Source organism: Pteropus alecto, unplaced genomic scaffold (assembly GCF_000325575.1).
Source record: "Pteropus alecto unplaced genomic scaffold, ASM32557v1 scaffold57, whole genome shotgun sequence".
Lineage (NCBI taxonomy): Eukaryota > Metazoa > Chordata > Mammalia > Chiroptera > Pteropodidae > Pteropus > Pteropus alecto.
The window spans coordinates 6,735,897-6,760,522 of record NW_006442508.1 but is presented as its reverse complement, the minus strand read 5'-3'; the positions used below and the strand labels follow the sequence as shown (position 1 = coordinate 6,760,522).

At 35.1% G+C, this 24,626-nt stretch overlaps 1 protein-coding gene and 1 pseudogene across 1 annotated transcript in view; both read left to right on the top strand.

The window, feature by feature from the left end:
• The first annotated feature begins 1,411 nt into the window (after positions 1-1,411).
• Positions 1,412-24,626, top strand: part of TXK (TXK tyrosine kinase) — a 35,284-nt gene continuing 12,069 nt past the window's right edge. Inside the window, exons 1-9 of the mRNA XM_006922482.3 lie at positions 1,412-1,482; positions 2,522-2,624; positions 3,326-3,531; positions 5,983-6,048; positions 10,707-10,761; positions 16,095-16,174; positions 17,105-17,232; positions 21,988-22,062; positions 24,083-24,254. Of these exons, the coding sequence (XP_006922544.1) occupies positions 1,412-1,482; positions 2,522-2,624; positions 3,326-3,531; positions 5,983-6,048; positions 10,707-10,761; positions 16,095-16,174; positions 17,105-17,232; positions 21,988-22,062; positions 24,083-24,254 (956 nt within the window). The remainder of the gene's footprint in view (positions 1,483-2,521; positions 2,625-3,325; positions 3,532-5,982; positions 6,049-10,706; positions 10,762-16,094; positions 16,175-17,104; positions 17,233-21,987; positions 22,063-24,082; positions 24,255-24,626) is intronic.
• Positions 18,564-18,682, top strand: LOC112471546 (annotated as a pseudogene).

Genomic DNA, 24,626 nt, shown 5'->3' with positions numbered 1-24,626 from the left:
AATAATAGGTCTTCTTGATTACCCTCTTACTGTATACCTGATATTGTTCTAATACTTTACATGTATTAATTTAGCCTCACAGTAGCCTTACATGCTAAGTATCCTATTATTCCCATTTTACACATAAGGAAACTTAAGTGCAGAACAGTTAAGTAACCTGCACAAATGTGCAAAGTTAGAGATTAGCCTCTGCCCTATAAGGCTTCTCAAACTGGGTAGGTATGGTTGTCTTTTTATTTTTATTTTTCAATTAGAGTTGACATTCAATATTATTTTATATTAGTTCAGGCGTATAGCATAGTGGTTAGACACATATAATTTACAAAGTGATCTCTTAGTATCCACCTAGCACTATACACCGTTATTACAATATTATCGACTGTATTCCCTATGCTGTACTTCACATCCCCGTGACTATTTTGTAACTACCAATTTGTGCCGATTTGTACCAGTTTGTACTTCTTAATCCCTTCACCTTTTCACCCAGTCCCTAACTGGCAGTTTGTTCTCTGTATCTATGAGTCTGTGATTATCTTGTTTTTACACATAGGAAAACAAAGAGAGACGTAAAGGAACTTATTCTAGATATAGTCAGCCCCACAGCTAGGATTCAAACCCGGATCTGTCTAACCTCGACGCTAATGCTCATGTCTAATGCACTGTGCTTCCTTCACAATACTTCATTTTCAGGTGTGAATATGAGAAAGAGCTGACTGTGAAAAGCACATTCTATGAACATAAAATGTCCTTTTTATAAATTCAAGATTTATTTATGGTTTTAAAAAAAGGCAAATGATCTAAACTTAAATAAAGGTTAAGCTTGACAATAAAAGTGTAAGCATGACCCAGATTTACTACGCTAGCTAGTTCTTTAAATATTCAGATTATATTTGAATTTAGTCCATAGAAAACTTAAGAGCCAAAAAACTGTATATATATTTTATATATAAAGTATAAAATATATTAATATACTTTGTATAAAATATACTATATTATATAATACATCATATTAAGGGTAAAATATATTTATGTTATTTTATATAAATATATACGATGTATATTAAAATGTATTTTCAAGAGAAATGTAATGACCTTAATTCGAAATGCTTGCTAACAGGTTTTCTAGGAGAACAGTGGTCATTTATCATTTGCAGATGGAGGAAATGCATAAACCAGACCTGGGGAGAAGAGCCTGAGAAGGGAAACCACATTGATCGGGGTGCCAGTGACATACTTTTGCTTTAGCGACAGGTTTTCATCTTCCACTAGAGAAGGAGGTCATGGTCAAGACTTTGCATATGCTTTGTAATAATTCCTATTACTTTCGCCCTTGGGGATTTCCTCTTTTGGAATAGCATCACCAGCTTCATCTATCCAATATCATGGACCTATGGCTTTCTAACAGCTGAGAATGCTCTGCTTTTCAGATAATACCATCCAGTCGATTTTCTGTTGCTGCTGTTGTTGTTCCGTGCAGAAGCGGTAAGTTTATTTTCCAAGGGCAACTTCTTGGAAATGAATTCATTCAGTTTCTTTATTGTTGATTGAGTCTCTGTTTCTCTTTGTATCTGCTGTTACCTTTGCCTAGAAACCCCTTCTCCCATTTTCTCCCTGTTGAATGCCAATTCATTTAAAACCATAGGTCGAATGTTAGGTTTTCTGTGATCCTTCCTTGATCCTCTTGGGTTTAATTGCTCCTTGGATTGTGCTCCCAAAGCATGTGGCTTGGTTCTCTATTTATTTATTTCATGTATGCTATTTATATGACTGCATTCCACTCTGTAATTTTTACCCTTTAAGGGCAAGATTTCTGTCTTATTTATTTGATTATCTCCTCAAAACCATCAGCGTGTCTTACACTTTGGTGCCCAGCAAATGATTGTATAAGAATAAAATCCAAGATGCCATGATAATAGTAACAGCTGACATTTAATGAGAGTGTCCCACATATCAGAATGTGCTATGAGATTTGCGTTTATTAGCTCAAGTAACTCTCAAAACTAGCTATGTGTGTTTTTTTTTTTTTTTTACGATCCCCCTATTATGGATGAGGAAATTGAGGCTTAGAGAGGTTACAATGCTTACCCAAAGCCATGCTATGAAATGGTAGAGTTGGGATTCAAACTCATGTTCTTCATCACTGCAACATGTCTACTTATCACACTAGACACCATGAAAGGAGATAATGCATGCAAAGTGATGCACACTGTGCCTAACACAGAGTTTTTCATCATCATGATTATAACTTTATGTCCTTAATATGCACCAGTTAGGGCATGTGACGTATGTTTTCTTAATTTTATTTCATAACAACTCTATATACTCTTAGCATCTCTAGTTCCCAAGAAAAATTAGGTTGTGAGAGAGTAACTTGCCAAAGAAAATGGAGTTACTTTTATAAATTAAAAAAGCCTTTGGAAAGAGACCTGGATTTTTCTACTTGTTTTATGATAATCTACTGAATTTTTAGATAACTTGAATACGAATAGTCATTTGTAACATGCCTATTTTTCAATATCAGACAAGTGAGAACGCAAATAAACCTGAGCAAAGATGAAGAACTTTCGGAAAAATACACTCAGCATCGCAGGCCATGGTTCAGTGAACTGCCAAGTAAGAAGCAAGTAAGTAACATTTTTAGCGGGGAGGGCAGAGAAAGCTTGCATTTTTAGGGTCTACACTCCATGAGGTACTGTTTGCTGCCATGCCCAGAGCCTGGCATTGTGCTTGGGACATAATAAGTGCTTGATAAACTTTTAACGAATGAATGTTCTAGAAGAAAGCAAAAGTGAAAAGGACCAATTAACATAGCCTGCTCTGCTCTATTTTGGAAGAACTTGAAACCGGACAGTGAAAAGGAAAAAAAAGTATTCTGGCTGTTGCCATTTTGAAGCCAGGATTAACTTTCATTTCAGTGTTGGGAGAAATAGTGTTCTTAGAAAGTGTGGCAAACCCAAACACAAGCTTATAGCATGTTAGAGAGAGGGCTGCTTTTCTTTTTTCAAGAGAGAAAAACCCTTGAGACGAAGTGGAACTATTGGGAAGAAAATCAAGATTTAAGACTTGTGACCTGAAAAACAAAATGCAATGTAACACAAGCAACATAATTTGTGATCTTGAAAAATGTACAAAATGATAAGTGTGTTGTTGGATCCGAAAGTTGTTTTATAGTTGGTCGTTTCCTACGTTTATCCCACCCTGGCTTCTGCTCCGGTGCAGCTGGACGGGAGAAGTGAGGCAGCAGGCAAACGTGCTGCATGCCTCCCTTTTACTAGTACAGGTTACTAAAGCAATAGTACAACTATTCCCTTATTGGTTTTTACAGTCCAACAGGGGCCGTGTGCAACCATCAAAACGCAAGCCGCTGCCTCCCCTCCCATCCTCTGAGGTTGCTGAAGAAAAGATCCGAGTCAAGGCACTGTATGATTTTCTGCCCAGAGAGCCCTGTGATTTAGCATTAAAGAGAGCAGAGGAATATCTAATACTGGAGAAGTATAATACTCACTGGTGGAAGGCAAGAGACCATTTGGGGTAAGACTGGTGGCTTATCAAATTCCTCCTCTTCTTTTATCATCTGAAGACTTCTGAGGCGTAAAGAAGACTGTTTAGTGGCTCCATTTCTCCAGGTTTATAACTCCTCCTTCTACGTGAAATTGAACCTCTTCCCTATGTCTCCCCATCTGTATGAAAGGGCATTTTAGCACTGAGACTTCAGACAGACTCTCAGAAGTAGATACACCTGGCTTCACATCCCCATGCTGCCACTTATTTTTGTGTTTCCTTTGGGTAAGTTACTTACCCTCTCAGAGTTTCCATTTTTTTCTTTTTTTTTAATTGAGGTATAATTGACATATAACATTATATTATTAGTTTTAGGTATACAACATAATGATTCAATATTTGAGAAATGATTACCACAATAAGTCACCATACATAGTTACCAAACTTTTTTCTTGTGATGAGAATTTTTAAGATTGAGTTTCTTAGCAACTTTCAAAAATGCAATATTTGAAACATTATTAACTATAGTCACCATGCTGTGCATTACATCCCCATGACTTATTTATTTTGTAATTGGAAGTTTATATCTTTTAACTCCCTTCACCCAGTCTGGCCCTCTTCTCTCCCCCATCTCTGGCAATCACTATCTGTTCTCTGTATCGACAAGCTTTTTAAAACTTTTTTCAGATCCAACATTTAAGTGAGCTCATATAGTATCATTTTCCGTTGTCTCACTTATTTCACTTAGCATAATGCCCTCAAGTTCCATTCATGTTGTCACAAGTGGTAAGATTTAATCCTCTTTTATGGCCGAATAATATTTCATTGTATGTTTGTACCCTATTTTCTTTATCTGTTTACTCATTGATAGATACTTAGGTCATTTTCATCTCTTGGCTATTGTAAATAATGCTGCAATGAACATGGGGTGCCTAGATCTTAGAGTTAGTGTTTTCATTTTTTTTTTCAGATAAATAATCAAAAGTAGAATTGCTGGATCATATGGTAGTTCTATTTTCAATCCCTTATTTGTAAAATGGGAATAATAATTCCAAACATATAGGCTCTTATTCAGATTTATACTTTCTTTGGAAATTTGACTTTTTTTTTCCTCTTAAGCTCTAAGCTAGGAACAGAAACAATATCTTACTCATTTTCATATTTCTGTAATGACTAGTTTTGGAAGTAGGTGCCGACTTAAACAGGAAAGGAAAAAAGACCCTGGGTTGCAAACAGACTTCATTGTGTCAGTTGCAATAAATTATTCAGGCCTGACTAGAGTCCTGAGTAGAGAAGAATTCTGAGGAGATTCTGGGCTCCCTGGGAAAGAATGCTAGCATTGATTTCTGATCTTTGTCAAGATTTGGAGATTGTAAATATCTAAGTATTAGAAGTATCTACATTACATACCTCTTACTTTATGTTTTCCTGATGATTTGGCTCTCTTACCAGTTCTTAGACTCAACATGTGATGGAGACTTTGTAGTGGGAAAAGAGGTATTAGTAGGTTCAGGACTGTATAATTGTAATTAGCCACCCCTGCAGGTGATCTATTGGCATGACTCAGACCTAAAAAAACCACACACACAATTATTTTTTAACTTCAAAGTTAATGACAATATAGGTTTTTATAATCTACAAATATATAAATAATGCCAAAATTCTGCTTTACCACTACCTCTAAACCCAATCTCTTTCTCAAAAGTACCATTATTCATTTAGTGAGTGCCCCTCTAGATCATTTTCAATGCCCTTTCATACACACATTGAAATATATGGGACTGTTTGCAGATTTAATTTACCTAAATCTTACCATATTTTATGCATTGTTCTGCCACTTGCCTTTATTTCTCAATAATATGTCTTGGGGATCTTTCCGTAATTTCAAATGTTGGCGAAGGTGTAGGAAAAGAGAAACCTCTACCTTACCGATAGGTGTGTAAACTGGTATATTTTCCTTGAAGGGCAAGATGCTATGTCTACTAAATGATGCCCATATTCAGTGACCTAACAATTTCCCTGCTTGGTATCTGTCTTAGAGAAATACTGCTTGTGCACAAGAAGGCATGTTCAAAGGTTTCTTTTCTGTATTGCTGTAATAGGGGCATGGCTAAACTAGAACATCTACTCTGTGAAACACTGTGCAGTAATTAAAAAGAATTAAGCTAGTGTTTTTGTAACTGCTGTGTACTCAACCTAGTCGCTCAACCCAGTGGTCATATAAAGGCCTTTTCTTAGAAGATTCAGGTGTCATAAAACATCTTAAACTACTCACATTATAAGTCAGAATCTTAGTATTTATTATACAGATTTCAGTTGAATGTAGAAATGAAAAACTTTTTTTCTTCTTTTAACAGCTTAATTGGTGAAATGAATTTGATTCCCTCTACTTTCTTGATGTTTTAAAAGGATCGTTGCCATGATAATGCCACAAAAACATCAAGCATTTTGATTTGATTTTTGCTTTGTCTTTTGTTGTAGGAATGAAGGCTTAATCCCAAGCAACTACGTGACTGAAAACAAAGTAACCAATTTAGAAATATATGAGTAAGTCTCCTCCAAAATATGCCCTATGGTTAATCTATGAAAATCAGGTACATTTTGGCAGCTTATAAGCATAGAAACTGTTTTTGGTCTGTAAAAGGAATAGAAAATAACACATTTGACACCTCTAGTTTAAGAGGTCTTTCAATAGTTGAATCAGAAACTTCTTTATCTTACACTTATTTTTGTTTCGTTTGTATAGCCAGTTTTTTTTTTAAACTGTGACAACATGAAACCAAACACTTGTCTTGCACTTGTTTTACTGTCCTAAATGGAAAATTATTTTTTAAATGACATAAAAATTTCAATGAATGATAAATTGGATTTAATATATAGACACATTACTGTATTTTGGCTCATGTTTCAAAATGTTTTAGGAATAGCTGAAGAGGAGAACTAGGCTAGTGCTGTAGTTTGCAAGAACTTTTGGCATGTTCACTAGAGTCCTGCTTAGAAATCTATTTTCGTTATAATTATAGATTTGGAAGACAGAGGAGATTTTTAGCAATAACCTTTTTAGCCCCTCATTCTTCAGATCGTAAATTAAGGTTGAGCTATTAATTTATAGGTAGAGAGTGGCAGAGCTGCGAGTAGTCCCGTCTTTTATAAACTTGGGTTTATAGTTTGAGCCCTTGAGTCCCCTCCCCCTGACTTAGATACTTGTTTTAAAATTAGCATACGCTTCCAGCAGGTGGCGGTCGGTGAAGTGAGTTGAGGCATTAAGTGAGGTGCTTCTCTGAAAACCAGGCTGCAAATATAAATTGAATTAGAGAGGCCCCTTGGCCTGCTTTGCTACTAATTTAAGCCCATCTGGAAGCCAGACTCAGCATATCCCTCCCCTAAAACAAATCCAATTCTAAAAGCATTGGTGAATAATGTAGACTTCATTGGAAGGGAGATGACCACAGGACAGACATCTCTACATAATTTTACTTGACTTTTTTATTAGCTATTTCTGTTCTCTCTCCCAAGTCACTCTTCCTCAGCTCCATTACAGGGCCTTATCTCTCTTCTCTCCTCCTTAGTTCAGCCTCTCACACCCCCTTTCCTGACCTGAGTCCTTTAGCTCTGCTCCAAGATTCCAGTCTCCGCGCAGTAAAACAAAGCCCTTAGAGGGCCGAACCTGCCTTCCTCAGAACCCACTCCCACAGCTGTCTACAGTTACTCAGGATGATGTGGGCGTGGGCGGTGGGCGGGGGGACCGCCGGCTCAACACCATTTTCTGCTGAAGCTGCCCAACACAAACAGGTCTCTTTGAAGTCCAGGTCAGGGAAGTTTTATTTGAGAAGCTACTAAAAAAAATTAGAAAAATAAGACGTTTCCCTCTTATCATAACCTTAGTTTGGATTTTCCAGTATCTGGTAGTTAGTGAGTAGACGCTCACTAACTAGCAATGTTCCTTTCCTCCTTTTCATAATTACTTTGCTCGTTGTTGCCCGTTTTTAGGCTAGGCTTGGAGTAGCTGTTCTGGACACTGGAGATAGGACATGGAGCACACAGAAGCAGTCTCTGTTTTCATGACACTTACATCTTCACGGGGAAATAAACATTAAACTCCCAATTTCACAAATAAGTATATAATTTTAAATTGTGGTGTTCTGAAGGAACAGTATGGGACGCAGAGAAAACATGGGGAAGGGAATATAATTTAGCCGAGGGTATTAGGTTGGGGAAGACCTTTCTGAGGCGGTGACTTGAGGCCTAAAGGTGGTAGGAGGTAGTCAGGTTGCTGATGGGGGGAAGGAATGCTATGTGAGTGTGGACTTCTGACATCTCAGGGGAATGTTTATACAGAGAACTATTCATGGGTACTTTGGTTTTAAATTAATATCCAATTATCAACAGTACAATGTAAAAATTATTTAACTTGTAAATCTTGACATATTATTTATAAATCTAAAAGGAATATGAACAATTACTTTAATTCAAACTCAATATACTAAATGTCCTTAAACAATCGGTCCTGTTTACAAGCTCGGTTAATTAGATTTTCTGAAACATTTAACTTCATTAATAAACTGAATTAATTTTCTTCTTAAGTACTTCACGTGCCTGACAGGGCAAATTTACAATTGTAATAGCCCTTTGTAAATCTTTACATGATCCTGGAAATCTAATAAACTTATGTGGTAAATCCAGTTCTCTTAACCATATACATGTTTTAAATATTACTCAAATTTTATTAAACTTGAAATAATAAGTTTAGGATTAATTATAAATTTTAAACTAGAGCCAAAGACCTAACATGCTAGATTCTATTAAAATTATAGATATTTTAAATATCAAATATATTGATTATTCTGAACTTTACCGAAGTATGAATCTGATTTATCTCATTATCTCTACATTAAATGCTTAATCTTTTCAAGGTTAGAAAGTTACTAAGAGAAGCAGATTTACCTTGTCAGATCTAATAAGGTTCCTAGATTGAAAAGTCAAGACCACAATACTGTTGCTTATTGATCAGCAATTTAAGCCCGGGGCATGGGACCTGAGGCTTACAGAAACACGAGATGTTTGTACCATAGCTGGATATGTCGGATTCTTTTTTTATACATCAATGGATGTCCCACCCTAGTCCTGTGTCCACAGCTTTCAGTATTAGTTTTATAATTAGGGTTGTCTAGGTATAAGGATTGTAGCCTTACTTATTAAAAAAAAAAAAACTCTTTTACTATCTGATTTAATTTATGAAATACCATGCCCCAACCTCCCTAAGTTGCATTCATACAATCTCACTCCTGCCTGATGGAATTCTGCATTATTTTAAAGAATCCTGGATTCATCATATACTTCTATCTGGCTCTTCAGTTACTGTTTTGAAGTCATTCTAATGACGTAAACACATAGATTTTTAATTTATATTTAAACAAAAATAATATATTTACTTATATTATTTATCACTAAAATAAATACAAAGCAACAAAATTAGCACTGATGTGATAGCAGGTGAAAACATTTAGAAAAAAATGCAATTTATTTTAACTTTTCCCTGTTTGAAGTAATTCATCATATACTTCTATCTGGCTCTTCAGTTACTGTTTTGAAGTCATTCTAATGACGTAAACACATAGATTTTTAATTTATATTTAAACAAAAATAATATATTTACTTATATTATTTATCACTAAAATAAATACAAAGCAACAAAATTAGCACTGATGTGATAGCAGGTGAAAACATTTAGAAAAAAATGCAATTTATTTTAACTTTTCCCTGTTTGAAGTATCATTATGCAGTCTTGAATTTTCACAGATTCAACATATTTTAGTGAGCTATAATCATTAGTCTCCTTTAAGTACCCATATTTCACAACTTAGCTAGTGGGAGCCTCTTTAAACTGGTATCCTGTGTCTTTAATTCTGCCTGTTACTTTGAAAGAATTTCTTCTTTCTTCAGCAAGTCTCAGACTCATCTTGAAATTCTCTCCTCCAATATGAACATTCATTTAAGAGTACTGAATGATATTCACAGTTGAACATTACAGTTACTCTTGTTCCCACCAGCGAGAAGTAGTCATATTACTTTATCTAGAATCATCTATAATCATTCCTTATTCTCTATGGTTCACCTTTTTAAAGGTTCATGTTCATTTTGAGGGCATTTTTTTTTTTTCAATCTTCATTTGAATCCTGACTCTTCTAATTTAGTGGCAGCTTTGTGCTACCGTAAGTTAGGAGAAGCCCACATAATAGAGATTTCCATATTCAAAGTCAGGCATGAGTTTCATGGAGCACCATCTGGCCCACTTACTGTGACTCGGTGCGTGGTTATACATGCATTCTTCCTTCCACTGTGCATAAAAATAGTATTCTGGTAGTATTAGATTAACTCCTTTTAAAAATATTGTTTTGAAATGAAGTTTTTCCATTTTTTTTCTCCTCTCTCCTTTGTCCTATCATTTTCTCTCTCTTTCCTATACAACATTTGTCTACTGACTAGGTATTGTCATACCGAATTATATATTTAAATTATAATATTTAATTATGATGATTGTATGTACTTCTGGTATTCTAAAGTCTTATAATGACATGTTTCATGCAGAGGTAATGTCCTGATCAGGGGCAGAAAAGGGCTTGGTGAATTTGAGGAAGGAAAGAATCTCAAGTGGCTAACGCTTAGTGAGTGAGGGGAGAATGGGGAGAAATGAGGCCGGAGAGGGTTATATATTGTTTGTTCCATTTACTCTACTAAACTGCTAACTTCACTACAGGTTAACATACTTAGGTGAATTGTATAAGTTAGAGTGGGTTTTAATTTTGGAAAGGGACCATAGCACATATAAAACCATGCAAATAGGAAATTCCTGAAAAGAAAGAAAAAAGCAAGTATCAAAACTTAGTAGTATGTTTATTGAAGATGACTTCTTAACCACACACCTTTCATGGAAATTTTCAGGAGCTTAAGTTGTTCAAATTTTATACTAAGTGTGTGTCAGAAAGCTAAATTGAGATGCGATAGAATAAACTAGATATTACAACTAATAAAACTACTAAATTAAGATACTTAGCACATTATTGTTTATCCAAATTAAAAAATGTTCGGTTTTCTAAAATTGATTCCGAAGTAAGTTCTTAAAAACAAAGAAAATAGAGCAGGTTTCTTTCTGGGAAAAAAAAAAGAAATATAAAATTTAGAAATTATTTTTATTGCTTTTACAGGTGGTACCATAGAAGCATTACCAGAAATCAGGCAGAACGTCTTTTGAGACAAGAGGTAATTTAATTTATTCATGAATAAATCTGTGAATATTTTCAAAATTTCTCAGAGAGTTACATTATAAAGTCTTTATCCAACTAAAATGTTTATTATTTTCTGTTATTTTTAGTTCTAAAATATTATTATATTTTCATCTCAACTACACATTTTCTGATAAATTGTAAACTAAATGCCTTTGTATCAGATCATGTTTTCCATTGATTTTCATCATAATTTCAGAAATGTATTTCTCCTGAAATGATTTCAACTCCAATATACGAAAACTCCATCATTTACTTCGAAGTATATTCTGCCAGTAGAGCTATATTTGAATTGCCCATATACCTTTGCATCAGTGCCAAATACGCACTCTATCCTCATGAGTTTAGCTTAGGCTTGTTAAAAACACAAATTATAGAAAAATACACGATGCTGCACTTTTTTTTGTTCTTTGGGAACAAAGGGAAGAGTAATGTAGCCAAAATATCAAGCTCAGATCAAAACTGCTCATTTAGATCAAAACAAAACAAAACTGCATATAGTTTAAATTTCCAAGTGACGGTAAATATTAACTGTGGGTAAATATAGAGTCAAAACTAGAAACTAGGTAAGAGGTATGTGTGTCATCACTGCTGTCTGATGTTGAGGAAATATAGAAACATAAGTGAGAACGAATCAGTTCTGTAACTAAAATCTCAATGCCAGTAACGGCTCAGGACAGAGGGCAGGTCCAGTTAAGCTGGGTATAGACAGAGCACGAGTGACACAGACCCAGACTCAGGTGGCAGTGGCAGATGGAGGTCAGGCTTCGCTGGCCAGGAGGAAAGGGAGCATGCCAGCAAATGTGGTATCTGCTTGGCATGATGACAGCAGGTGGCCTTCTGTAAAGTAGTCTTTAGGTCCAGATGTTATGACAGGCAGGCAGAACTGGAGAAGGGAAGTTCAGAAGTAGCTTTACAGTAAGGAAGTTGGTCACAGGTATCATGGCCAGAATCACTGGGCTGTGCAGTTTCAGCACGAGAGGTTCTGCATCTGAGAGGAAGCCTGAACTGGGCGAGGGTCTGACTTTGCCACAGAGACTAGAACAGGGGATTATATAACAGTCCTCCTGCATACCCATAACCCAGATATCACAAATATGTAGTGACATTTGGTCATAACATTCCTTAATGAAATACGTTACAGGCAGCTACACACATCCTCTCATCTTTCTTATCCCTCTCTACTCCCCAGTGGCAATCATAGGAGGGCATGTTCCATTTTGTTCCGGTTTATGTTTTTTTATCATTTATATGTATGTAAACAGCCTATAGTGTTATTGTATATATTTTAATATTTGACATAAAGATCATAAGAATGTTGAGTTTTTACAAATTAAATATTATATTTTCAATTTCATTCAAACATATTCCTTTAACTGCTGCCTAGTGTTTTATTATATGAATATGCCCAAACATATTCATTTTACTATTGATAAACATTCAAATTGTTTCTGATTTCTTACTATTATAAATAGTTTTGCAAAGAACATCCTGTGCATGTCATTCGCTACACAGGGGCAAGGGTTTCTTTCCGTATTACCCAGAAATGTAATGGTCTGGGCAGATGGTATGTGCACATTTACAATTACTAGATATTTTCAAATCGTGATTCAAAGTACTTGTACTAGTTTATACTTTTACAGGGAATGAGAAAATGACTTCTTACATTCTTGCCAGCAGTTGGTAGTTTCATATTTTTTCAATTCATTGAGTGAGAAACTTTATATATATTTTAAAATGTGCATTTCCTTGATAAACATTTTGACTGAGTAACTTTTCATGTGACTATTGGGCAGTTGGGGTTTCTCTGCTGTTCCATGCCTGTTAATATTCTTTGCTCATTTTTTTATAATGTTTGCCTTTTAACTGATTAATATATATTTTAAAAATATATTCTGAATACCAGTCTTGTCAGGTGTTAAAACTATATTCTTCTGGTATCTTGCTTTTTAGAAAACTTTATACTGTTTTCTTTTCTGATATAGAATTAAAAAAATGTTAATATAAAATTTCTCAATATTTTTCTTTATGAGCTCTGCTTTTTTGTTTACTATAAGAAATTTGCCTTTCTCCCAAAGTAATAAAGGGATTTTATCTTTTCCTTTAAATATTTTAAAGATTTACTTTTCACATTCAGGTTTTCAATCTGTCAAAAGTGTGTGTATGTATACATATTTTTTCTATATATCTTAAAATTTTTTTGCATTTTACATATTTTCTAATTTTTACTTTTTAAAATATGCTTGGGCCAAATTCTCCTTGGTCATAGGCATTTAAAGTATATATTGCTGATTTGGGTTTCTTAATATTTTATTTAGCTTTTGTCTTGTGATGTTCAGAGTGAACCTGGCTTCTAATTTTCCATTTTCTTTGTGTAGTTTTAGTATAAAGGTTAAATTAGCATTATACAATAAGTTGGAGAATGCGACTTTGTCTTTTTTTCCAACCTCTGGGATAGTTGATATTAGATAGAGGTTATTTGATCCTTGAAGGTTAAATATATCTCTTGTAAAATAGACTGGACATACCGCTTTTTCAAATAGGTAGATCTTTGATTACTGATTTAATTTTTTCTTTTGTGATGTTGGATAATTTATATTTACCTAGACAATTGCCTATTTATATTTATTTTCAAATTTCTTGCATAACTTATTTATAGAAATATCTTATAATTTTTATTTATTTCATATTTTCATAGTCAATATATTCATATGACTCAAAAATCAAAGGTTTTAAAGTTTTCTTTCATCCTTGTTTCCAAGCCCTCAATTCTCCTTCTCAAGACAAACTACGATTATTAGTTTATTTTGTGACCTTTATTTAGCACCTACACCAGCCAGTATGTTTTTTGTTATTTTTACACAAATGATGACATAATATAATACTCTTCTGTGCAATACTTTTTTTCACTTAATAATGTATATTGGGAATCTTTCCACATCACTACCCAAAATGTGTCCTTACTCAATTTACACCTACATAGTATTTCTTAGTTTGGATGTATCACAATTTATTTAGCCAATCCTTCTTTATGGAAATGTAAGTAGTATACAGTCTCTTGCTATTAAAACAGTGCTGTCATAGGTAACCTAACACTTTCTTTTCCCATTTCTGTGAGTGTATTTGTAGGATACATCCCCAAAGGTGAAAATTCTGGGTTGAAGTGAATGTACATTTCTAATTTTGATAGATATTACCATGTCTTCTATAGCAATTTCTATACCTACTAGAAATGTGAGAGTGTGCCTATTTCCTCAAAACCTTTCCAGCAAGTGTTTTAATGAAATCTTTGAAACTTGGCTGTCTGATAGCTCATCTCAATGTAGATTTCATTTTCATTTCTCTTATTCTGGGGATGTTAAGCATCTTTTTATATATTAAATTTTATATATTTGTATTTCCTTTTCTGCAAGCTATCTTTTTCTGTTCAATAGGTCCATTAAGATTTTAGCTCTTCTGGAATGAATTTTCATACATACATACATTTCATACATACATACATTTCATACATACAATGAATTTCATACAATTTTCATACATTTATGTTTTGCTAGTTAATTACCCATTTTATTGAAGTTTTTGAATTTATTGTAGAGCATCAAAGAAATTCTTAATTTTTTTTCTGAGTCCCTCTGATTTATTTTTGGATAGATTTTCCTTATTATTAATTAGGTTAATTATCAAGTTATCTGTTAAATCGTTTTTTCCTAGGCAACCAGGTTTTGAATTTTAATTACTAGATGTATTATATTTTGTTTAATTACTAGCTGTAATATATTGTATTTTTGTTATTTAAATAATTTAAATTATTATGAAAATAATTCGCTGTTTTAAGCTTTTGTCTTTATTGATTTCTTTCTTCTACTTTACCTAAGTTTGTTTTATCACTCTTCTCCTAACTTCTTGAGTTGGATATACTTATTTGCATTCCTTTTATTGACATAAGTAAAAGGACTACGAATTTACTTCTAAACAGAGGTTCTGACACATAGTGTTTCCTTACTATTTTCTAGATATTTTTTATTTTTATTTAAATTTCCTTGAGTTTTACAAAAGAGAACTTTAAAATTTATAGGTGGTAGAGGCTTTTTACTTTGGAGTTTGTTATTAATTTTTAGTTGTATTGCTTTGTTACAAATGTTGTTTGTACTCTTCCTACTTTGAAGCTTTAAAAGAGATCACTACATATTCAACTTTATTACATGCATGTTATATACACTTATATGTATACATACATGTACACATACATACACATACACATATGCATATACTTACCATGCCTTTGCTTTTTACATCTGTGTATTTTACATCTCGTGTCCCCTACGGTATGGCACACAATCCTTGCCCATGGTAGGAATTCAATGGAAGCTAGATTTTTGTCATTTAAAATGGCTGTAAGAGATTCTTTAGTTAGAAAATTTGTCCAGAAAATGAGCTTGTCTCATGGTAAGCATCTGGGAGAAAAGGATAAGACTGCTTCATGCTTCGTTCTCCTTGAGGATCAGACCTCGCTGTTTGGGCCATGCAGTTCTCAGCACCTTATCAGCACTTCATAGGTGTAAATTTTCATGGGTTTGACAAGATTCTGAGATAGTTTTCTCTTCACAAGTTTACCTATACTTATTAAAGCTGAAGCATTTTTAAAATATCAAACAAAAACTAAAACAGTTCAACATTTAAGATTATTTGAAAGCAATTCAGAGCTTTATTGAGATTTCTCAAAGAATGTCAATGGGGACCGATTCATAACCTGACCTCAAAATTATTATAATATTCTTCCCTCCTGCCATTTCTCTTTTTGTCTCCCCCAAACCCGTAGAGCAACTAAAATGGCTCTCCTTGTTCTTCTTTCCAGACTCCCCCAAATCTATTCTCCATCCTTATCATGATGGTTTCTCCCCACCCCCAATTCCAGTTGTACTTCTTACTGCCTCCCTCACCCCACACCTGCCACTTTCTTTCCTTTCAAAGTACAATCCTGTCTGTCTCAGAGTTCTTCCTATTCATTAGCTATCTATCTATTATCTTGATCAATATAAGAAAAATAACTAAATGGTAGAATACGAGATTGTCAAATGTAAAATGTTTCTTAGAAAAATTGGGGACAAAGTTTTAAAATACTCATATATTATAAATTCTTGTCCTAATTATATTTTATCTTATAGGTATTGTTTCTAAATCTGTACTTGTAGAAACAATCTCATCCTTTTATAGTAAGTCAATATGCCTTTGGGGTTTCATTACTGAGATATAGATTTGTCTTCTTTTTAATAAGGAATAAATTTGTACAATGAATGAATTGTTTTGCAGTCGAAAGAAGGTGCATTTATTGTCAGAGATTCAAGACATTTGGGATCCTACACTATTTCTGTGTTTATAAGAGATAGGAGGTAAGCAATTGTGATTTTGGTCACTTTAGATATAACAATCCCTGGGACAATCCTTTTTATGGAGACACCATCACATAGAGAATGTAAGTGAGAGCCTAGCATAGGGAGAATATTGCTGAACTGAAAGTTAGGACAACTGACCAGTTCAAGTTGTTTCCCTAATGTGGCATTGGATGTTACTTAACCTCTCATCTCCTTTTCTCAACCATCAAGTGCGGAGGTTAGATTAGTTGTAGCAAGGTTGGTGATGTTTTCCTCATATCTCTTAGTCTATCCTGGGGTTTACCTGCAGAAAGTTCTCCTGCACTCAGAAAGCTTCCTGTGTCTTTCTGCCTGAGGATGTTCTCTGGATGAGAGAACTCCTGGTCCCCATGGCTAGGCTGGAAGTGCCTGAGAATTAGCATCCTAGGAGCAATCCTCCATCAATGAGGAGAAAGAGTTGGTGGATAAACACCTCAGCTTTCTCACACTTTAGTGGGACAGTTCTGAGGTGTGTTCCACATCCTGGAGGGATTAAGCCCCAGTTGTCCATAAAAAACTGCTCATCAATACACCCTATAATGGTTTTCCTCCCTTCTTTGACTCGCATCTCCTCACGCTCCTAACAGTACATTTGTTCATTTACTTAACTAATGCTTGATAGTCAATAAACTCTTATGTGTCCCGTATGAGCTCTACTATTTTGGACACTGGACTTGCCACCTAGACAACTTTGGCTGAAGTTATGTTTAAATCTAAAGCCCCAGTAAGACAGCTGAGGAACTTTCCTGGGACGGTGAGGCACCTGTTTAATTTAATCTAATTCACTCTTCAGTGTGTACTGCTTCTAGGATAACAGTTTTAGAGATGGAGGCCTGTTGCTTAATGAATTGACTTAGTTCCAAAGTGATCTTTTGTTTGTTTACTAAATCCATATTTTATTGATTGTAGAAGTATGGAGGCTACCATCAAACATTATCAGATTAAAAAGAATGACTCAGGACAGTGGTATGTGGCTGAAAGACACCTCTTTCAATCAATCCCTGAGTTGATCTGGTATCACCAGCACAATGCAGCCGGTAAGTCAGGCACTTCAACACAAGGAGCCAGGCTCTAGATGGACAATGCAACTTGGATCTAAGACACTTAACGGGAGCAAATATTCCTGTAAAAATGTTTAAGAACTTGAAATACAATCTGCTTCTGAACGGTTCTCCTCCTCATTGATGCTTTTTTTCTAGTTGGAAATAAACAATAGGTTGACTTTTTACATTTCTGCCAGGTTAGAAAAATGATAAATGACAGAAGCAAAAGGCCATTTAGTCATTATATGTTTGTTCTTGAAATTTACATAGGGCTAAATTTATTAAGATTTGGAATGTCCTAAATAATCACACTTTCTTCTCTTTGCTCCCATAAATTTTCTCTCTACTTTAGATAATTACAATAGAAAATTACCCTTATGACTTTCATTCTTTGTTCTTTCTTGTTTGGAGAACAGAAAAGGTTACACAGGACAGGTTTTCAACAGTTACAATTTGGTCTAAATATGCCAGAGGCATATTTAATCCCCTTCCCCAGCTGTTATTTTTAGTAATTGCCATTCGTGCAAACTTATTATCTATGGAAAGATACAGGATTCCAGAAAGTTCCATCAAAATTACAATGACATCTCTGGCCTTTGCCATGGGGAATTCCTCTCACCTCAGCATTATAGAATTTGGAACCCACTGTATCTTTTCACATTGTTTTGACTTCTTGTCATATGGTACTTTTTAAGGTTTCTCTCATGAAAAGTCGTGTTGACCAAAAAATCCCTTTTAGAAACCGGCCACTTTTCCATTACATTTGTTCTAAATATCAGGAATAAATCCAAGGAAATTTTTAGCCATGTATGGGATGAGTTCACACGGTTATTCCAGATAGTCAAGGACGTTTAGTTAGGGAGGAAGTAGCAACCTCTGAGGGGACCAGGGAGAACCCGTTTGTGATTTCTGAATCAAGAAATCTGCTCTGAGTTTTTTTCTTCACTTCTCTTTTTCCTTCCTTCAAAGTCACAATTTAAAAAACAGAGTGGTTATGGTGGTGAGGCTAAAAAAAAAATACTGAGGTAGATTAAGATGTGCTGGCCTGAAAAGATGTTAGTGATAAGTTGTTTAGTAAAAAAAAGCACAAAGTTGTATACTTAGCATATAGTCCCACTTTTGAAAAAACACGCATTCACACATCTATGTATGCATAGAAAAACACTGTTGATGTTTAGGTAACAATTTTTAAACTAATAAGATTATAGCAGACTACATACTATTAATGTTTACTTCTGGAGAATGAGACAAGGGAGGGGAGTAAGGGAAGCTTTCATTTTCTACTTTATAAGTTGCTTTAACATTTAATTTTTTTATTACAATATAAATAAGTTAATGCCACCCTGAATAAGCCCGATCCCGTTTGATCTTGGAAGCTAAGCAGGGTTGGGCCTGGTTAATACTTGGATGGGAGACCACCTAGGAAGACCAGGTACTGTAGGTGTAAAAAATAAAACAAAACAAAACAAAAATATAAATAAGTTATTCTTATAATATGTAAAATACCATACAGATAACTTTTAAAATAAAAAACTGGGTCAAACAATAAAAAGAATGAGAAACGGGGGCTAAAAACTTCAAACTATGGTTGCTATTTATTAGGGAGAAAAAGTAGAAAAGAAATACAGCAACAAGAAAGAGGGATGTAAGAAAGACATGGGACCCAGAAATAGCTGACATTTACTGAAGACTTACTTTGGGCCAGACCCTGTTCTGAGTGCTTTTATGTGTATTTATTTACTTAATCTTCCGAGCAATCTATGAGGTAGGTGCTGTTGATATTTCCATCTTACAGATGAGAAAACTGAGGCATGAGTTGTGAGATAACTTGCTCAAGGCCACATAATTAATAAGTATCTGTGCTGAGATTTGAACTCACAGAAATCTTTGAAACCATCGGAGCCAAACCTATTAAATCCAGAGTCTGTATTAGACTACTGTCATCACCTCCAGAAAGAGGCAAATTATGACATTGGAGGCTATTTTGGAGGGTCCAGTTTAAGAAGAGGTGGTGAATCAAAACCTATGACTATCCTGTCCATTTTTTGACTTCTGGTGAATTTAGCTCCTGACAGTTTGTCTCTTTAACACAAGTAATGACAATGCAGAGAGTTACAGACTTTTTTCTGTCAGAGGGATAGACTATCACTAAATCATTTGTAGTAATTCATAGAGAAAAATGTTCAACAATTAAAAACTTTGAAGTTAGAAGAAAAGTGTTTAGGATCTTAAGGAAATTCCTTTTTATGCTTATTTGGATCATGCATGATAGAAACCCACCTCGATGAAGGCTCTGACTTCAACTAGGTCTTCAGAGTCACTGGTAAACATCCTTTCCTGTTCTCTATTCAGATTTTTATTATTCTCCTCAAGACCTCTTTTCTAATATTACCCGTTGCTTTATCAGCAAATCTCCTAGCTGCATATTCATTAAGACAATTGAAGCCACCAAGGCATAAGCTACCTCAATCTTGTCCTCTTGAGGCCATGCTCACGCCCACACCTCATTCCGTCCAGTAGTGGCAACACCAAACCTGTGGTCTTGTATCCTCCATTGGGACCAACCACTATCTATTCTTCTTTTCTCTCCTTATCTCTTCCATTTCTTCTGACCTCCCTTTAGCCTGCAAACACACTTCAGATGTTTTTATTCGAAAAACAAGAACAAAGCTGTCCCTTGGTCTTTTCTTCCTTTAGACATAGCTTGTTTAAATCATACTTTTCGAAAAATGTGTCCGTATTCAGTGTCTCTATTTGCTCACTTCTCTTTGCTTTTTAAATGTCTGCAATCTGGCTCCAGCCTCCATTGACCTATGGTTCACCAATGACCACCATATTGATTCATATGGTGGTATTTTCTGGTTCTCATATTTTTAAGTCCTCTCTGCTACATTTGGCAGTGTCAGCCCTTGAACTTCTCCGCTCCCTAGATGTTTCAATACCACCTTTTCTTGGTCTTCTTTAACTCAGATCTTCCTTATGGGCCTTCCCAATGGGTCCTACTTCTACCCTTCCCTTAAATATTGGTATTCTTTGGGGATCCATCCCTGATCATTTCTCTTCTCACCTGAGATGTTTCCCTTTGCATAATTCTTCTGCCTGATAGACATAGGTACTTGTAACCCCACAAGCCCTGAACTTCAATGATGAAATGAAACTTTTCATGTTATACCACTATGCTCCCTCCAAACTTACTCCTCTTCCTGTTGTCTTTCTCAGATAATTGTGTCATCATTCCACTAATTACAGGGGCTTGAAACATAGGGGTCACACTAGATGCTTCTATTTTTCTTAGCATCTAAACTTCTGATCAGTTATCAAGTGCAATTAATTTCCTATTCTAAGTATGTCTCATATAGGTCTCTGCTTCTTCCTACCTTATCCTAATCATTGCTCACTTGGACAACTGCAGTGGCCTCTTAACTGGATTTGTTGTCCATGATGTGACCTTCCCCTCAATCCATCCTCTATGTTAAAGCCAGAATGATCTATCAAAAATGTAAATCTGAGCACACCACTCCCTTATTTGGGACCTTTCAATGGTTCCCTCTCACCTGCAGGAAAATGTGATACTCCATAGAGTGGCTTATAAGGCCCATCATAACCAAGAACTACTAACCACTCAAGTACAATTTCATGCCCTTTCTACCTCTTGCTTTTTGCTCAAATAGCCTATCATGCTTCACATCTCTAAGTATCATCTCTTGCTGTCACCTCTGCCTAGAATGTCCTTTATAGTTTCTCCTCATGGGTTAGCTTCATTGGTCAGATTCATCTCAGGTATCATTTCCTCCCAGAAGGCTTCTTTGATTAACAATGTATGAGGAGCTCTTCCTCTGTGTCCCAGAGCACCTTGCATACCTCCAGTACAGGACTTATTCCTTTTACATTGTAATTGTCTCTCTCTGCCTGTCCTTCTTCCCTGAGATGGAGCCTTGTGGGCAGAGTCCTCATTTATTCATCTTTTGATCTCTGGAACCTTTGGAATCTACCTAGGAGAGTGTCTTGCACACAGTAGGCACTTACCAATGCTTCTTTCTGTTCTCATATTGGCCAAGCTTATTTCTATCTTTCAGCTTTTGCACATGCTGTTCTATTTGCCTGGAATGTTCTTCCTCCTGATCTTTGTAAGATGGCTACTTGTTAGTCAACATCAGCATAGCTGTCATCTTGTCAGAAAGGCCTTCCCTGAGCACCCATGCTAGTGCAGCTGTATTTTTTCTACTCTTCCTTCCACTCATTGTCTCCTGCTTTTTCTTGTGTGTGTATGTACTTGTTTATTTTCTCTTTCCTCAATAAAATGGAAACTCCATGAGAGCAGGGTCCGTCACTGTCTTATTCACTGCTGTCTCCCACCATCTAGATAATGCTTGGCCATTTCCAGCCCTTCAAAAAATATTAATTAATTAAATAAATAATAAATGTTTGTTGTGCTAAATTGTATAGAGTACTGCACGTTGGCCCAATCAGAAGAAACATAGCTTACCTTACCATGATATTAAAAAAATAAACTACTCTTAAAATGTAGGAGGGGGAAATGGTTATACTTAAACACTATTGGTGTTGTGTTTTAAAATTTGTGTTAATGAGCATATACTATTGTATGAAAAACAGTTTTTCCAATGGGAAAAATAAGCAATCAGACTAACTAATTGATTTAAACAATAGTACTGTCTTTTCTAGTATATTTGTTTTTTTTCTTTTATATTAGTAACTAGACTTGAAACACCAATTTCTCTTTCTCCCCAGGTCTCATGGCCCGTCTCCGCTACCCAGTTGGATTGATGGGCAGTTGTTTGCCAGCCACAGCTGGTTTTAGCTATGGTAAAGTATGCACACATGCTGAAGTAAAATATCAAATCCAGTAAAGAATTTACCCCAAGTTCCCTCCACGTTCTTTAAATTCTTTATTACTTCTCTGCCCTATAAATACTATATATATATATATTACATGTATATATATATATGTATATAATATATATATAAATGTGTGTGTGTACACACACACACACACACACACACATATAATGAAAGTTCCATTTTTAGCAATTTAAGCATGGTCCTGTTTAATTTTTAAAAAATAAACTCATTTTTTTTAAACTTCCAGAACAGTGCACACAATTCATGTCTATAGCTCAATTAGTTTTGCCTGATTTTGACTATATAAACGGAATTGGATATTGTGCAGTTTTGTGTGTCTGGCTTCTTTCTCGCTTCATTCCATGTGTCAATTCACACACGGCGTTGGGTATGGTTGGATCATTTTCATTGTGATGTGGTACTGCCTTGCATGACTATACCACAGTGGATTTACCCATCTTTTTTTTTAGATGGCCATTTGTGTTTTAACCAATTTTTGTCTCATAAATAATGTTGTTCTAAATATTCTTGTATAGCTTTTGATGAAGCTCAGCACACATTTATGCTCCACTGTTGACTATATACTTAAGAGCAGAATTTCTGAGCCATGAGGTATGCACTCAGATGTTGTCAGTTTCCCAAAGTGCTTAACCAAATCACATTTCCATCAACAGTGTATGGAGGTTCAGCTGCTCCACGCCTTTTCCCTTGCCAATATTTGGTATTCTCATATTTGTTTGTTTGTTTTTATTTTGTTGTTTCCACTTTAGCCAATCTGATGAGTGTATAGTGGTATCTCCTTATGGTTTAAATGTGCAATTCCCTGATGACTAATTATGCTGATCGACTTTTCATAGGTTTAGTGGCCATTTGAGTATTCTCTTTTTTGTGAGAAAATATTCTATTCAAGTTTTTTAATCCTTAAAAATAGGATTATCTGCCTCTTCTAATTGATTTATTTTTATTACGAATAGGAAGTCTTTGTTGGTTACATGTTTTAGAAATATCTTCTTCCAGTCTATGGCTTAACTTTTCACTCTCTTAAAAAGTTATATTTGATGAACAGAATATTTTGAAGTGTAATTTTATGAATATTTTCCTTTGTGGTTATATTATGTTGAATAGATCAGTGACAACCCCAAGGTCATGAATATGTTCTCCCACGGTACTTTTAAAACACACCTACTATTGGGATGGGGAGTAGTACTTTGCAAAGCTACTACAAGGGGGCTATCTGCCCTTATGATTCTTTTAAATGCATTATTATAAGTATCCAGTAGATGGTGGTATTGCTATATAAAAGGAGATATGAAAAAAATCAAGATTTGATACTTCTCAGAGTTTTCCAGAGGGTTATTTTAAAAACAGTTTCCCACCCTGACTTGTTTCTATAGGATGAGAAACAGATAGTAATGCATATTTCACTTCAGACATACACTTAGATTTATGTGGGTTAGAATCCTAATATTGGGTATATTTATTAAATGAATTGGTTAGACTTTTCCCTAAGGAGAATTCTCTAAGGCAGAAAAGCCCCTTTAGGAAGGGGAGTGGGCAGTAGGAGAAACTGGAATCGGGGGAGGAGAGCCCAAATTTTATCTGCCTCACAAATTTACTCACCAGGACAAAAACAGACTTGGGATGTAAATATTTTAGGTCTCGGGTCTAGTTTTGGTAGGTTTCATCTAGAAAGGCACAGAACTGTGTTTCATCATGGGTATCTCTGGAAAAACAAATCATATTTTGAAATCCATAATACTTCTCCAAGTAAGTTTGTATTGTAAACTTGAATTCTGGAGTTTCACATAAAAGCTATGACAAGTATATTGAAAATGGTTACAAGTCCTCTCCCCTCAGGTATACATTTTTTAACCTCTTCGTAAAAGAAGAGAATAGGTCTAGATAACTCTTAAATCTTTTCTAGCTCTAAAATCAATTGTAACATGCTTTTCTCTCCTTGTAATATGGATTTTCTACTTTTCAGAAAAGTGGGAGATAGATCCGTCCGAGTTGGCTTTTGTAAAGGAGATTGGAAGCGGTCAGTTTGGGGTTGTCCATTTAGGTAAATGGCGAGCACATATCCAGGTAGCTATCAAGGCCATCAACGAAGGCTCCATGTCTGAAGAGGATTTCATTGAAGAGGCTAAAGTGATGATGTAAGTATAAGCAATACAAAGATAAATATCTTGCAACATCTTGGTGTCATGGAAAGAATGTGGATTTTGGAGTCAGTCACATCTGGATTTGTCACAACTCTGCTCAAACTAGTTTTGCTTTCAAGACAAGTTATTTAACCTCTACGTAACCTGGGTGAGTTATTTCACCTTTCTAAACCTCAATTTCCTCACTTGTAAAATGGGGAAAACAATACCTACCTTACTGGATCGGTGTGTAAATTAAATGAAAGAATTTAAGAAAGTGACAAAAGTGTGCTCTTTTCAGCTCAATAACAAGTGCTTAATAAGTGCACTTCTTTTTTTTCTTTTCCCAGAAGCAAAAATGTTGACTTCGTCTAAATAATAGTATTA